A 16,373-nucleotide genomic window follows, 5' to 3' on the forward strand; every position below is an offset into this window, starting at 1 on the left:
CCAACCTGTAGGAGTCGCTGTTTACAACGACCAGAATACCACCACCCCACCGGCTTCCCTCCCGCTGACTCTGCCAATTGAGCCAGTATGACGGCCAGCCAAGCCGGAGGCAACGCTGACAGCCGGATTCGATACCAGTGTCTCTCGCGTTGGTGACAAGCGCTTAGTCCGCTGCGCCACCCAGCCGCCCCGCCTGCTGGTATTTTTTTTAACCTAAAATATGCTTCTGTACCGATCACAGTGTCGTATTTTACCGGACCTAAAACATGCTTTTGGTAACGATCGCAGTTTCGAGTTAAAACGACCCCCCCCCTTGATGATTTTGTGAAGACACATGTAGGTATATACATTTGATTTGGAAGTATTTGGAGTTTCAGGCGAGCAACCCGAACGATTTTGGGCATAATGCATATAACACGTCATATCTTGCGATCTAGGAAAAAAATTGATTATTTTGGAAAGGGGTGATGTTTAGCATGGAATAGCGCACAAACTACAGTATGTAGAAATTAACTGGTTAGTCAGTGTTGGACTATGAACAATGCCTGTCAAATGAGCCATACTATTGTCTCCATAGCTATAATACAGAACACACGATGGGTCCGCAAACATCGCTAAAATGGTCAATAACGCTGGCGCCATTGAGTAGAGATGGGAAAACAGCGTGGCAGTCAATGAGTTAATAGAGGTCTTGCATGGACTGTTTAGAATGCCCATTATTTTGTCCTCCATGTTGGAAAAACAGGGGGACAGTAATATAATTCCCCAGTGTGTTTATTACATACTCTACCACTTGACTGCACAGAAAAAATTAGGGATTGTCTTTCTAAAATGGTTACCAATGGTATTGTAACTGAGGGGTTACAAAACCCTGACTGTATTAAAGATTGTGATAGATTAAACCACTACTAAATATTATTATTACTTGCCAGACAGTACAGTTAAATATGGCAGACACTCAATAGACGGCACGGTGACAAAGAGATAACGTTTACAGTATTTTATTAGCAATATCAAATGTACAACTGAGAATTAGTACGTTGCTCTTTTATGGCGAATGATAGTAGAATGTCAGAGTATCAAAGTCAGTGGGAATGAATAATTCCTAGGCTAATAATACTAGACCGGAACGCTGCATGGAGTGAGATGGCGATATAGGGGCAAACGAGGGTATAGCTGGAGACTGGTGATTTCCCCCACGGAGTGGTAAGCTCCAGAGGAATTGAAGAATGGGCGGATACTCCTGCTGGTCACTGAAGAAAGGGGGGTCTCATACGGATCCAGTCCTTGTAATCCAAGTGCTCGATAGCAGGGTAATAGCTCTTAATCCAAAGCCAGACGGCAGTGATGATAGCTAGCTAGCTTCGTCCTCGAAGCTAGCCCGATGCAGATCTTCAGGTGTAGTTAAATCCAAACGACAATGGTATTAACGACGATGCTCTTCTCCACGTTACTACGTTTACACAATTCACTATAATACGCCAACAATGGTTCTACAATATCAAGGTCGTATCTAAGGAGCTACTAGTTATCCGTAAAGATACACCGCTGGTAGGTTCCACTGCTCACATGTCCAATAGTTCTGCTGCTAGGTTCACCTCGTGTTCTGATACTAATTACGTTAAGTCCACACACACTTGCTAAGGTTCACACTAGTTACAGGGTTCACTTCGCACTTCACTTCACGAAATCGGACGAACTGCTGCTGCTTGCGCCTTCCACAATATATACTCAGAGTAATTTCTAGGGCGCAACCGAATCTCTTGTCCGGAATCAATGCGCTGGCCAAGGGCATGTCTCAACTTGTCCGGACTCGTCTTTGAACTTGTCTGGGGGGCGCGACTGTTGGCGCCGTCAATGCCAAGGGCGTTGTCCAATGAGGAAAGTGAATAATGCTATGATTCAAACGGAGGCTTAAAGGTATATAGCTTATATATATAAATAATATACAAGTTATATAAAATAATAAAACGTAGATTCTCAGTGTTAATCTGGCCCTTCAGTACAGGTAACCAGCAGCCATGTTGGAATACATAGAACTACACAAACATTCAGTGCAAGGCCACTACAATAAGTTACTTCTTGTTACTTGAATACCAGCTCAACAGTATATATTTTCTGTTAGGATCTCTGTTTAACAGTACTGTATATTTGCATATCTTGTATGTCACAAATGTAACAGTACTGTCTATCTGTATGTATGTTATGATGAATTGAAAATGGGGGACCCTGATGTAAACAAGACGAATGTCTTTCTCTGGTCTGCATCCCCTTAACAATTGTGTGTAATTGAGCCGTACTGTATTGTACCCATTCTGCAATCTGTTAATAAAGTTGTCAATCAATCAATCAGCTCAATAATAGGCAATTTCTTTACTCTTTCTACATCTGGGTTTGGTGTAGGTGTGATGGCTTATTTCTGTTAAAGTACAACACTACACAAACTAACACGACCTAAGGTGCATGGAACGGGATATTCTACACGAGTGGCTAGTAACGTTAGTTGTGTTTGCTTGCTATCAATTTATCATAACCATAACCAGACATGTCCCAACAAGCTAACCGGTCTTCAGCACAACGCACCTGTTTGTGACTGGACGTCTCCATTTTCTGCAGCACTTCTTTGAGGTTTACTCCTCGAGGATCTAGTTCGCCTCATGTCGGTATGCTGCTGTTTATGAAATTGACTTCAGTTGCAGAGAAAACAGACAGAAACAAAGTCGATGAAAAGAACGAGCGCGGGAAGAAGTCCTCTCTCAGCTTGTGCGGAACCAAAGTCCTAGGTTCCGCCTCACGCGGTAGTAGTCGGAATTATTTTGTCAACGTACCAGCGAATCCATGCTGCTGGCGTGATTCCCCCCGTAGCCTCTGTTTGCGAAGACGCTCTCTGATTGGCTATCCCGCGTACAGCGAAGAAGAAAAGACCCTCTCTGATTGGTTTAGCTCCGAAGGGTCTCTTCCGCCTTGTACATAATATTCTCTGCTGTATAACTTCACGATTATTATAGAAATAATAAAACCCACTGCTCTGTCTGAAGACCTATGACATGGCATCTCGAACCTATGGCACTGCGTGTGTTCTGTGTCAGAAGGCAGTTCTCGTGAGGATGGTGGTGTGCAGGGTGAGTTCAGTTTGGGATGTCATTGAAGGTTGATTGATTGATTGATTGATTGAAAAGTTTATTAACAGATTGCAGAATGGGTACAGTACAGTACAGCTCAATACATACAATTGTTAAGGGGATGCAGACCAGAGAAAGACTTTCGTCTTGTTTACATCAGGGTCCCCCATTTTCAATTCATACGACACACACGACATACAGATAGACAGTACTGCTACATCTATACATTTATGACGTACCAGATTTGCAAATACGGTAGTTTGTGATACAAAAAGTGTCCAGAAAAAGAGTGTATACATTTGACGTAGCAACTGTACATTGGGTAGGTGGGGTGGGGTTGGGTGGGGGGGGGGCTGTACATTGGAGGTGGTTGGGGGGGGGGGGGATTGGGTAGGGGGTGGGTGGGGGACACTGTACACTGTACATTGGAATACTGACAAAGCCATACTTGGTCATTTAGGTAACATTTAGGTAACATCTATCATCAGTCCTGTCAAGTATCGTAACCACTGGGCCCTGTTGTTCAAAAGTAATCCGATCGGATTTCGGATAACAGATTTGATCAAATCTTGAAAATGGGTTGTTCAAAAGAAAAAAAGGATTCTGAAATCGGATTGGATTACGTAATCCAATCTTGGTTTTGATCCGGATCAAACCTTCAGTATGCGTTATTGAATGAATTAATGAATTAATGAAAACTTTATTTAACAGATTGCAGAATGGGTACAATACAGTACGGCTCAATGCACACAATTGTTAACACATTCCCTGCCATAACTTATATCCATCAATATAGCCACTAGCCAGTATGCCACCACTGTAAGCCTATGGAGATGTTCACCTTCTTTACATATAACTTTTTAAATTGTATTGCTAGATTGACATTACTATGGCCCATTCAACATCGATTATCTATCGTTCAGGATGTAGGAACGTTATACTTTTTCATTCAAACATTCATACAAAAATACCTTCTAGAATATAAGTATGTTTTTATCGTTTTCTGCAGTAATTCCTAGAACGTGAGTTATAGGCCTAAACGCATATAGATTATCGATTGCCGTTTATTCCCGATACACGCTATATAAAAAAATTCAACTGTATATGATCCTATACATTATGCGTCATCATGCATCATGCACGTTTATAATTCCGTGATCGTCAGTAAATGCTTTATGAAGTATGGGTGATATATTGATCAGATCGGTTTGCAGTAGGGATGTCCGATATTATCGGCCAACCGATATTATCGGCCGATATCGGCAGTAAAATGTGATATCGGAAAATATCGGTATCGGTTTAAAAAAAAATAAACAATAACAATATTTGTTATATATATATATCCAGTGAAATTATTAGTTACCTGAAATTATTCCGTTTTTTGGGGGGGGGAAACCCTGCATATATCGGTATCGGTTGATATCGGTATCGGAAATTAAGAGTTGGACAATATCGGAATATCGGTATCGGTAAAAAAGCCAATATCGAGCATCCCTAGTTTGCAGTGAAATGAATAAACAATCGGGCTGAAAATAACGTTAGCGTCCTCTTACCGTGGGTCAAAGATACTGGCGGTGAAATATCCTAAGTATAGGACGTCGATTGCCTAGGTCCATTTCCGGTTTGTATGTCGCAATAAACGCCGAAATCATATCGATTATTAACACATTGAGGACCGGCCGTCGCCGTCTAATATGTGGCTGGAGGACAACGCTTTGTAAACAAACCGATGTACTTTTGGAGAGCTATATCTATACTTTATAGTATTGCTATCTGTCCATTCTCATTGTCACTTGAGTGCATAAACCGTGCCTTCATAATGGCTTAAAGAAAAAAGAATCCATCAGTTGGTTGTCATTTTATAGCGTTGTGAATATAAGTGTGCGGGAGCTTAGAGGACTGTATATAATTATCACCTTAGGGGGTGTGGTAGGATGCCTTAACTCTTAAACTAATTGTACCAAATACACAACTGAGTGAATAACTTAAAATGGAGTCACCTAAACTAGAAAGAGCGAGGAAACCGTTTGAATCATAATGCTTTTATATAAGCAAAAAAGGGGAAAAAAATACATACAAAATATTGTTATCATGTTACACAAATGCCTAATTAAATACTATTACTAAATTTAGATGGGCGCCCAAATAGTTCTAATTAAAGTGTTCTGGCCAAACGTTGCCGCGGTTACCACTGTGACAGAGGAACAATTCCCTCTGCAGGATGAGAGAGATGGAGGTGATGAGGAGTAGTAGACCGCTGCGTGTTGATGAGGGCGGGAAGACGCTGCCCGGTCCAATAGGCGCCACCAGTCTGCTCCTGCAGACCAGATGCTCCGCTGTGGTGGTCCGAGTGTCTCGCTCCGCTCCGTGGTGCTGCACGGCGCACGCCGACAGCTGCTGCAGACACGCTGGTCCCCTCTGTACCACAGGCTACTGCTATGGCTACTTCTTAGGACTAGTTGTGTCCTTTTACAGCGACACAGACACTATCTAAATGTTCTCTGGTCTGTGTTATATATCGACTGATATGTCCAGTATAGAGCAGCTATCGAAGCATGAGCCGAATCTACTTTAGGTATTAGCGCCGAGCTAGCTAGCTTCGGTTAACTGGTAACGATAGATGGGGAATACTATAGTCCGCTGTAATATGCTAATCCCAGACGTTTACTAAACATCAAATTAGCTGGGTACTAAAACTCACTCTCTCTTGGTGGTATAATGTCCGCTTGGTAAGCCACTTTACATACTTGGTCACCGTCAAACTATAACGTTAACGAGAGCAACGCTGGGTGTACGTCTCTCTCGCTGGGTGTCCGGTCAAGTTCAACGTCAACAACACGTATCCTAGAAGAAGTGACGCATTTACGAGGGAACACTAAACCACCTCTGGCCCACTAGATGGCAGCACCGTCATATAACTTGAGATGCCATCAATAGGCAGACAGTGTAACATTATGTGGTAAATAATAACTTAACTCCCACATATTAACTTAAAGGGGGATTATTTTAGGTCTAATTTTACCTAATTGCAGACCCTTCAGCACAATAAGGTTTATCGCACTTTTCGTCTCAAATATTTTCTGGGAAGCTAGATATGAGGCTAAAGGCTACTCATGTTATATCGAACAGCATTTCTGTTGTATATATTCGAATGAAATAAAACAAACGGCTTATCATCCGGACTATTACAGAGCATCTATGGATGAAATGGGGGTGGCGGGGGACGCCGATTAGTATTATTGATTAGCAATAGTGTGTCCGTGCAAGTAGCCACATTCACTGATCGATTGCTTGCGTTTTACAACAATGTCTGATCCGGCTGTAATTTGGGTGAAGAGGGTCCTATCGTCAGCCCATGTGATCGCCGGCAGCATTTCCCCATTATTCATTGGCATCTGGTAGATCGATATGTCCATTGGCTGATCATAAATCCCATTATTCCAGGCTGAAATCTGCGCTTCGAACCGTGATCAACGGTGCAGGATGTTCGCTTGGGATCAGGCTAAAATGAAACGCCCATAGACTGTAAAAAAAAATATATATCCACTCGCCCACAATGATACTGCAGTGGAGCGATGGCGCCCCTAAGAGGATCTGGCCGGTATTGCATGTCGCAGATTTCAAAGAGGCGGGTAAATCTGCAGAGTCGATGGGGGATCTTGATCCGTTTATTAATATGGAATAAAACAATAACAACTTGCCTCGTGGCTCTGGTCCTCAACGCATGGCACCGAAACCCGAGTTAACTCGTGGTTGGGCGACAAAGTGTTAAGTTTATAAAGTGATCCAATATGTACATTGTGTCTGTCGGGAGTCATGCAACAATGTCTGACGGCCGGATGAATTTAATCGACGCACACCTCCCACATCCTGTTGTTTGAGTGTAACTCGCCCGACCATCCACCAGGCGGCGGTATTGAGCCGTTGTTGTATTGAGCCGTAGGGTCCAGCTGCAGCGCCGGAGGTGTATATATGAATTATGAATGCCATGGCGAAAAAATTTAATATTGATCTCAATATCGCTGTACAGCGTGGTCTGGCAGACAACGCATGGCGGGCAATAACGCTGTACAGCGTGGATGGCGGGAATGTGTTAAGGGGATGCAGACCAGAGAAAGACGTTTGTCTTGTTTACATCAGGGTCCCCCATTTTCAATTCATTGACATTTATGACATACACAACATACATGACATCATGACATTTATGGCATAGGGACATACATGACATACAGGTATATAGTACTGTTACATTTGTGACATATGATATGCAAATATACAGTACTGTAGTGTTACCCATAGATCCTGACAGAGAGTATATACATATGATGGGGAGGAGACTGTACATTAGGAGGGGGTGGGTGGGTGGGAGAGAAATATACATACGGTGGGGAGAGAATATATACGGTGGGGAGGAGACTGTACATTAGGAGGGGGTGGGTGGGTGGGAGAGAAATATACATACGGTGGGGAGAGAATATATACGGTGGGGAGGAGACTGCCTATTAGGAGGGGGTGGGGGGGTTTGGACATTTACGGTGGCCAGTTTAGAATTGCAGCCTCCCGTAGGTGCTCTTTTAGAGCGGTTTTGAATGTGGGTAGGGATTCACATTCCTTTACAGCTTTGGGTAGGGCGTTCCACATTGATGTGGCATAATTGCGAAACGTGTTTAGTAATAGTGTTTTTTGTCTATTTCAGACGTGTAACATCCATAACGCAAAAATGTAACATCCATAACGGCACTTTTTTGTGATTCATTCCTTGAGAGGAAATGCCAGGTTTTCCTGAATGTGCTTTTTGGGTACCTCAAACCCTTCCCTACAAAGTGATAGTAAACATGTTATTCTTTGAAAAAGATATTCACAGAGTTTTCATCATGTGTTCAGTGAGTCCGAAAAGCTTGTCAATTTCCGTAACATCCATAACGCTGTGTATTTTGTCACCTATCTCAAAATCCAAAAGGTCAAAACATTTCTTATTGCAGGCTCATCTTTATCTCAATAAGTGTAACTAAAATGTGTAAATTATACTTCAAACAAAGGGGTCATAATCGGACTTAACAACACACATTCGCAATGTAACATCCGTCACTTGCAATGTAACATCCATAACGGTAACATCCATAACACTTGTAAAGAATACAAAAAATAAGACCAGAATGACTAATTGTTGCTAATATGTCATCTTTATAAAAGTTAGCTTTGCTTAGGAAGTTTGGTTGACATTGCATTCCAGATGCATGTTTTATGACAACTTTTCCTGGAAAACGTTATGGATGTTACATTCGCTGTCCCATAAAGGGGCATTATAACAGCATGCTTCACCTGCCAATGGAAAGACACAAAGTACATAATTGATTCACATATTGATACAACAGCCCTTCATGACCAAAAGGTGAGGTTAGAAAAAGATCTGTTGCTATTTTTTTCCCCATTCTATAGCCATTCAGAAAGTCATACAATTAGGTTAATCGGAAAAAAATAAATTACATCATTGTGTCTCCTCCTGTAGTGTGAAAAAACATGCACTCATAAATATTACAATCAAATCTATTTTGTACTTCAAAATATAGACCTTGATGATACATTTGAAATTGGTTTGGTTATGATCATGACATGTTATTTTAATTTTTTCATGGTGAGGTTGACATTTGCATGGAATTGCCCTGTTGAGTCTCAGTGAGTTGCTTCTGGTCAACGTGCAAAAAACAGATAATTTTTTCATCCATACATTTCCTTTTTATACCGTTTTGAATATGAATATAGTTTGGTTGCTTCTGAGTAATTCCAGGGAAAAGACGCGAAAACAGCGTTTTTGTGTAATTCAATAAACACGTTGTTTTTCGTCTGATTATCGGATCTTCCTGAAATCAACGCTAGATTATCTTTATTATCCTTCCTCGTGAATACATGAAATGTGCCCTGGAGCGCGGCGCTCCCCCCCTCCCCTCCTGAAACCCAACGGAAAACAGCCACACACATTAAACACGGATAGCTTCAATCGTCGCGGTAGAAATAAATATCAGATCAACGCAAGCTTTCATATATAGTGTCCTTACCTGGTATCTGATGTAATGCAAAAAAAAAGAATCCAATAATCTGATCGCCATTCCAGTTATCCACAGCGATCCTGTCTCCGACGTTGTTGGGCATTGCACTTCAACGGGCGGGCGGGGTCAGTAGTCCAAACCATCCCTACAAGCGTGTGTTTTGCCGGAGTGTTTAGGACCCGCCCCCACACCGCAGCTCGGTAGAGAAAAGAAACTAACTCGTTTCTAACGGGGTGCAATAATGGCCGAAGGCGTTAGAGGGCGGTATAAGACCGTCTGCCAGCTCAGACACACTCAGAACAGTATGCACAAGGTGCCCCGCTGAATTATGAATGGCAATAGCGAATAAAAGAAATACAGTGAGAAAAACGTAGATCTACGTTTCTGGCACTCAACGATTGGGAGACAGAAACGTAGCGGTTTTGAATGTGGGTACGGATTCACATCTTTTTACGGCTGTGGGTAGGGTGTTCCACATTAATTCCCGGTTCGATTCCCGCTTCTCCCGGGCAGCGTGTCGAATTGTCCTTGAGCAAGACACTTCAACCCTAACTGCTCCTGATGAGCAGGTTGGCACCTTGCATGGTTGCCTCTGCCGTTGGTGTGTGAGTGAATGGGTGAATGTAGGGCTGGGCGATATGGAAAAAAATCATATCGCGATAACGATATGATAATTTTATTTTATTTCTCGATATCGATAATTATCGAATTGTTATTAAATTTTTTTATTTATTTTTTTAACAACAGATGTATGTTTATTTTGCAGCAATTCTTTGTCATTGCCGCCATCTTTAGTGTTACATCCCCTCACACTCCAGTTCTCAGGCTGCAGCTGGTTTAAAAGCTAAAGTAAACCGGCTTCTCTGCTGGCTGTGGCTCCAGAGGAGTTGAACAGTTCTGGCTCTGCTAGTTTATTTTCGATCTTTTGGTGCTTTTTTGGTGGACAAACCACCGCACATGTGCACTGTGACTCGTGACTGGAGTCTAGTTCTGCTAGCACACATAGCCTACTGTGTACAGACGGTTTCAAAATGTATTTTAAATTAGAAAGCAAACAAAATAAATGGACAAGAGAAAAAGAAATCTGAATTTGGTCAGTATTGTCATTTGGACAAGCAAAGCCATTACTTTAAGTTGCAGGCAAGAAAGACAAGTCTGTCCACTGTCTCTGGTTTTAAAACTGCCCTGTTGCAGGTAAAAAAAAAAACGATTTTTCGTTTTCTTTTTTTTCGATATTCGATATCGATTATTAAAATATATCGCGATATTTATCGTTATCGTTATATCGCCCAGCCCTAGGTGAATGTGAGAAACACAATTGTAAAGTGCTATATAAATGCACCATTTTATTATCTTTTCCTACTTGCAAGTCACCCCGAAGGCAGGTCCCTATCTTTTTTTGTACATGGAATTTTCTTGAATAAGAACATTTTTACATTAGTTGCAACATTATGTGAATATTATGATGTTTCTTGCCAGAAATGCTTTCACTAGTCCGTGAAAGGGTCCATAAACACGGTACCAATGATGTGGGTTCATTTCTACTACCAGGGAATGAGTACAGCAGCGCACACTCAAGCCCAATCTGACTTCCTGAATGGAGCAACACACAGGAAGCACCCAGGTGCGACAAACATGAAAACCCTGCGCTTACCTGAGGAACTGCAGAGGGCCGCGCAATCTATCATTCACAGTAGGTTAAGCTAATGTACCACATACTGTAGGCAGTGCTGTCACGCCAATGTAACATGATTCTAGTCATTCAGGTTGGATTTAAACAGTGGTGGAAAGTAACTAAGTACTTTTACTGAACCCATCAGTTACTAGTTACTTTGAAGAAAAATATTTTGCATAGAAAACATGGCAAATATGTATGAAGATGATGTACTTTCACATTTGAAGCCTGTCAATTTCAAGAGGACGTAATCAGAGCAGCATAACTGGACCACATACCACTTTAATGTAACCTTTAATCAGAGCAGCATAACTAGACCACATACCACTTTAACATAACTTTTAGACGTTAATGGGTCGAGGCTTGAACGCTACCAATTACTGGAATACACAAACGTTATGTAGAATGCATACTTTTACTTTAGATACTTAAGTACATTCAATAGCAAATACTTCTCTACTTTTACTTAAGTAGAATTTGAATGGAGGACTTTTTACTTTTACCAGAGTACTCATTTATCTGGGTATTTCTACTTTTACTTAAGTAAAGGAACAATTTTCCATCACTGGATTTAAATGAATAGAAATACCATTGGCAGTGAAGATGACTACTTGAACGATTCTCTCTTATATTTGTATTCTATTGGGGCTTCTTTGGATTTGACACTGTGCCACTTGCTCCCCCCCCCCCCCACCCCCCAGGAGCGGCGGTGACGGGTCTGGCCGACCGAGCTCACAGTCTCGCCAACTTCCTGTGGAGCAGGAAACGGTTGCCTGAGAACTCTACGCTGAGAAAGAGAGCCCTGAGCTTGGAGAAGAATCTGTGGGTGAAGGCAAAGGAGAGGGGAGGAGGTAGGGTTGGGTACCGTTCACATTTGAACCGGTACCTTTTTTCAATACTTTAGTCTCTAAAAATGTAATCTACTACCTACCTCAGTTGTACAAAATGAGTCCAAACTTCAAATGATTTATTATCATTATTATTTATTTAGAACAATTTGTTAATATGTATAATATTGCAGCAAGCATTTTTATTGCTGCATCTAGCTTTGTAAAGTGTAACCACACCTGCGACCGTTTTCGACTTGCCATTGCCCCGACTGCTTTGTTGTTGAATCAAGTAAAATCCTAGGTAAGTGTGTATTGTGCGCGTGAACGTTGACGTGAACGTGCGGCACACTTCATAGGTTTCGTTTTGCGGTAAACGAAACATTGACGTCATCGGTACTTGCATTACTGAAATGTGGTACCGGTGGATCTCACGTGAATCGGTACTCTGTAGTACCAACGTGATTCGGTCGATACCCTTAACTCAATCAGCGCCAGACCAGAGGAAAGTCGAGTTAACTCGCCAACCATTCAGCGCCAGACCCGAGTATAGTCGGGTTTTCATCGTTATTTCTTTTATTCGATATTTGTATTCATTATTCATCCAGGGACCTTGGTGTTACCATAGGCAATGAGTCTGAGATCGCCAAAGTGCAATACTGGCCGCATCCAGCTAGACAGCGGTATCGAGCACCCTTTGTAACCTTGTATCTTGGCTTGTGTAACGGCCAAATGTCTCCGGGCTCACTTTTCCTTGTCGGGCGAGTGGAGCGGTTCTCCCGGTTCCATTGAAGCGCGTCAAATATCCCCGATCCATATGTTGTGGTGGGTTATGCCGTGGACCAAATGGACATCGGATGTACCAGATGGCGATCAAACAATAGGAATATTATTTTTGGAATACTAACGATCACAGGCAAGGGCTATCTATGTCAATTTTAGCTTGATCCTGCAATGCTTTTATACCGACCGGGCTGATAAGCGTTTTTAGTGTTCAATGCGAATGCCGTTACTGGCAATCAAATGATCAGAGACTACCAAACATAATACCTATGACATAGATTTGATTTGGGAATAGTAGCGCGTACAGGCAAGAAACGGCAACGTTTATAGTAGAATTGACGTATAAGGCTATAACTCAGCATTTTGGGAATTACCACAGACCGCTCTAAAACCATATTTATATTCACCACGGTATAACACGGGAACGTATGGATGGAAAAATTTATTCTTTTTCACATATTGAACAATAGATAGGTGATGTCAAATGGGCCATAGTATTGTATCCATAGCTCTAATATAGAATATAGTTATAGCTCTACAAACAAGGTGACGCACTCCTATCTTTTAAAGCGTGGCCTTGCTATGACGGGCCCCGTCTAATAGCTGGCGCTGAATGAGTTAAAAGTACTGGATTCGGTACCCATCCCTAGGAGGAGGTGACCGAAAGTTAAAAACATTCCAGGATTGGGAGGATGTGGAATGATTGGAAGGAGACTATTTGTTGCAAGGAAGTGCCATTGATGTGTGTTTTGAGAAGAAAACTAAAGAAAATAGTGTTGTTTGTATTTTAGATCCAGACAGTGAGATGCTGTCGGACCGCATCAAGAAGAACGTGCTGTCGGAGCTGAGAAGAACAACTTCTCGCTGGACCCCTGTGAGGTAAGTAGGCCTCACATCTTTCCACTCTTAACCCTTTCACTACCACACTACGGAAGGTTAACCTTTCACTAACACACTACAGAAGGTTAACCTTTCACTACCACACTACAGAAGGTTAACCTTTCACTAACACATTTACATTTAGTCATTTAGCTGACGCTTTTATCCAAAGCGACTTACAAGTTCTGTACGACAAGCCATCAGGAAGGGCACAACTCTATCAGCTGAGCAACAATGTTCATCAAAGTGTTGAGTGCTACAGTGTAGGTTAGTTTATTAGGACAAGTGCATGACAGTACGGTTAGTTAGGGTTAGATATATATATATATATATATATATATATTTTTTTTATTCAGATAATGGTTGAAGAAGTGCATCTTTAGTCGACGGCGAAAGATTGGACGTGATTCGGCTGTCCTAACTGGGGTGGGTAGTTCATTCCACCATTGTGGGGCAAGGACTGAGAATAGGCGACTTCTCTTTGATGACCCTCCCGGAGCTTGGATAGGAGTAGGTCTGAGGCGGCCAGAAGATGCAGAGCGTAGGGGTCTTGAGGGTGTGTAGTTAGAGACCATTGACCGGAGGTAGGCGGGAGCGGTTCCCTTTGCCGCACGGTATGCTAGGTCGAGGGTCTTGAAGCGGATTCGTGCAGCAATGGGGAGCCAGTGCAGGTCCCTAAGAAGTGGGGTGACATGGGCCGACTTCGGTAGGTTTGAGATCAGGCGGGCCGCTGCGTTCTGAATGAGTTGAAGAGGCTTAGTGGCAGTGGCCGGGAGGCCAGCGAGCAGTGCGTTGCAGTAGTCGAGGCGGGAGATGACTGTTGATTGGACGAGGAGTTGGGTGGCTTCTTTTGTCAGGAAGGGGCGGATCCTTCTGACGTTGCTCAGGAGGAATCGGCAGGTTCTGGTCGTCGCTGCGATGTGAGCAGAGAAGTTCAACTGGTCATCGAGGACAACACCAAGGTTCTTGGCGGTCGGGGACGCAGTCACAGCTGCATTCTCGACTGTGATTGAAAGGTCGGTTAGGGGGGAGGATTTGGCCGGCAGGTGGAGCAATTCTGTTTTGCTTAGGTTCAGTTTGAGGTGGTTGGTCGTCATCCAGGCGGAGATGTCGGACAGACAGGCCGAGATCCGCTCAGAGATGTGGATATCTGAGGGAGGGAAGGAGAGGAAGAGTTTAGTATCGTCGGCATAACAATGGTAGGAGAAGCCATGAGACGTGATAATGTTACCCAGTGATTTAGTGTAGAGGGAGACGAGAAGGGGTCCTAAAACCAAGCCCTGGGGGACACCCGTCCGCAGGGGGGCGGGTGGCCGACAGGGTCCCTCTCCATGACACTTGGTAGGAGCGGTCATTGAGGTATGATGACAGCCATGTCAGCGCAGAGCCAGCCACTCCCATTCCTGCGAGGGCCGCAAGGAGGATCTGGTGGTTGACTGTGTCGAAGGCTGCAGATAGATCTAGGAGAATCAGGACAGAGGAGAGGCCTTTCGCTTTTGCTAAGTGAAGTGCCTCTGTGACCGCAATGAGGGCTGTCTCTGTGGAGTGACCAGTCCTGAAGCCTAACTGACTACAGAAGGTTAACCTTTCACTACCACACTACAGAAGGTTAATTTTTCACTACCACACTACAGAAGGTTAACCTTTCACTACCACACTACAGAAGGTTAAGCTTTCACTACCACACTACAGAAGGTTAACCTTTCACTACCACACTACATAATGTTAACCCTTTCACTATCACACTACAGAAGGTTAACCTTTCACTAACACACTACAGAAGGTTAACCTTTCACTACCACACTACAGAAGGTTAACCTTTCACTAACACACTACAGAAGGTTAACCTTTCACTACCACACTACAGAAGGTTAACCTTTCACTACCACACTACAGAAGGTTAACCCTTTCACTACCACACTACAGAAGGTTAACCCTTTACTACCACACTACAGAAGGTTAACCCTTCACTACCACACTACAGAAGGTTAACCTTTCACTACTACACTACAGAAGGTTAACACTTTTACTACCACACTACAGACGGTTAACCTTTCACTACCACACTACAGACGGTTAACCCTTTCACTACCACACTACAGAAGGTTAACCTTTCACTACCACACTACAGACGGTTAACCTTTCACTACCACACTACAGAAGGTTAACCTTTCACTACCACACTACAGAAGGTTAACACTTTCACTACCACACTAGACTCAGTTCTCGTGCATGTGAAGCTCAAACCATACCTGCGACGATTTCCATTTAACCGTACTTTTTCTCATTAGCCATACTCCTCTCGACATGTCATTGCACAAACGCACACATCACAGAAAAACTCTTGCATATGAATTAACGTTATATAATGTTAGTTTTCGGACTGTAAAAAGTGAGAGGGAGTGGACAAAAACAAGATTTTGAAAAGTGAGGGGGGGACATAGTTTCCCCTAGTGGACATGTTGCCCCTGTCCCCATGCCTTTGTCCCACCTCAGTTGCCCCAGGGGGAGAAATTGAAGTTCTCTGATGCTTCCTCTCCTAGGTACGATGAAGACCTGGCTGTGGTCTACATGGCTGCTCGACTGGCAGGGGGCCACGCCGCACTGAGGAGAGCTCTCAACGAGGTACAGTCAGGGCTGTAAAAAGCACCCAGAAATTATACTTAAAGGTGACATGCATTATAAATGTCTTTTTTCAGTGTCTAGCATTGTATTATAGTAATAGGAGTTAGTATCAATGTGTCTGTGTCTCTAAATACCATATTGGCGGATTGCCGTCATTCAGGTCATTCATTTCCTGCTCCATTTTAATCAGGTCGTTCTGATTTGACTCGCATGGTGACGTCACGTGGCGAGGATGGAGCGGATAGTGATCCGATTGGTTCTGTGGTTGTAGCGCACCAAACGGGGTTTGACAGAGCGAGAGAGAGAGGGAGAATCAGATAGACCCTCGCGACAGAGCACACATACACACACGCGCGTTACGCTGTCGTCTCTCGGTCTGTCTCTCTCTCTCCCCTCGGCTCTCAGTTCAGTTCAG

The 16,373-nt window shown here is 43.1% G+C and overlaps 2 protein-coding genes across 5 annotated transcripts in view; one reads left to right on the top strand and one right to left on the bottom strand.

Moving 5' to 3' along the window:
• The window catches only part of parp2 (poly (ADP-ribose) polymerase 2), a gene marked incomplete at its 5' end in the record, with an annotated part of 93,742 nt that extends 91,034 nt beyond the window's left edge, over window positions 1-2,708 (bottom strand). For 2 of the 3 annotated variants that reach the window (XM_084326792.1, XM_084326793.1), the window contains one exon: window positions 2,584-2,659. In XM_084326792.1, the coding sequence (XP_084182918.1) occupies window positions 2,584-2,659 (76 nt within the window). Of the gene's footprint in view, window positions 1-2,583 lie in introns of all 3 variants that reach the window. The other variant, XM_084326794.1, reaches the window with a different exon arrangement.
• Window positions 2,709-2,958: 250 nt separating this feature from the next.
• mettl17 (methyltransferase like 17) overlaps window positions 2,959-16,373 on the top strand; it is a 30,766-nt gene continuing 17,351 nt past the window's right edge. For both annotated transcript variants that reach the window (XM_084328125.1, XM_084328126.1), the window contains exons 1-5: window positions 2,959-3,122; window positions 10,721-10,862; window positions 11,546-11,695; window positions 13,246-13,333; window positions 15,877-15,958. In XM_084328125.1, the coding sequence (XP_084184251.1) occupies window positions 3,048-3,122; window positions 10,721-10,862; window positions 11,546-11,695; window positions 13,246-13,333; window positions 15,877-15,958 (537 nt within the window). In that variant the 5' untranslated portion in view covers window positions 2,959-3,047. The remainder of the gene's footprint in view (window positions 3,123-10,720; window positions 10,863-11,545; window positions 11,696-13,245; window positions 13,334-15,876; window positions 15,959-16,373) is intronic.

The sequence above is a fragment of the Notolepis coatsorum genome, assembly GCF_963971535.1.
Source record: "Notolepis coatsorum genome assembly, chromosome: 13".
NCBI lineage: Eukaryota > Metazoa > Chordata > Actinopteri > Aulopiformes > Paralepididae > Notolepis > Notolepis coatsorum.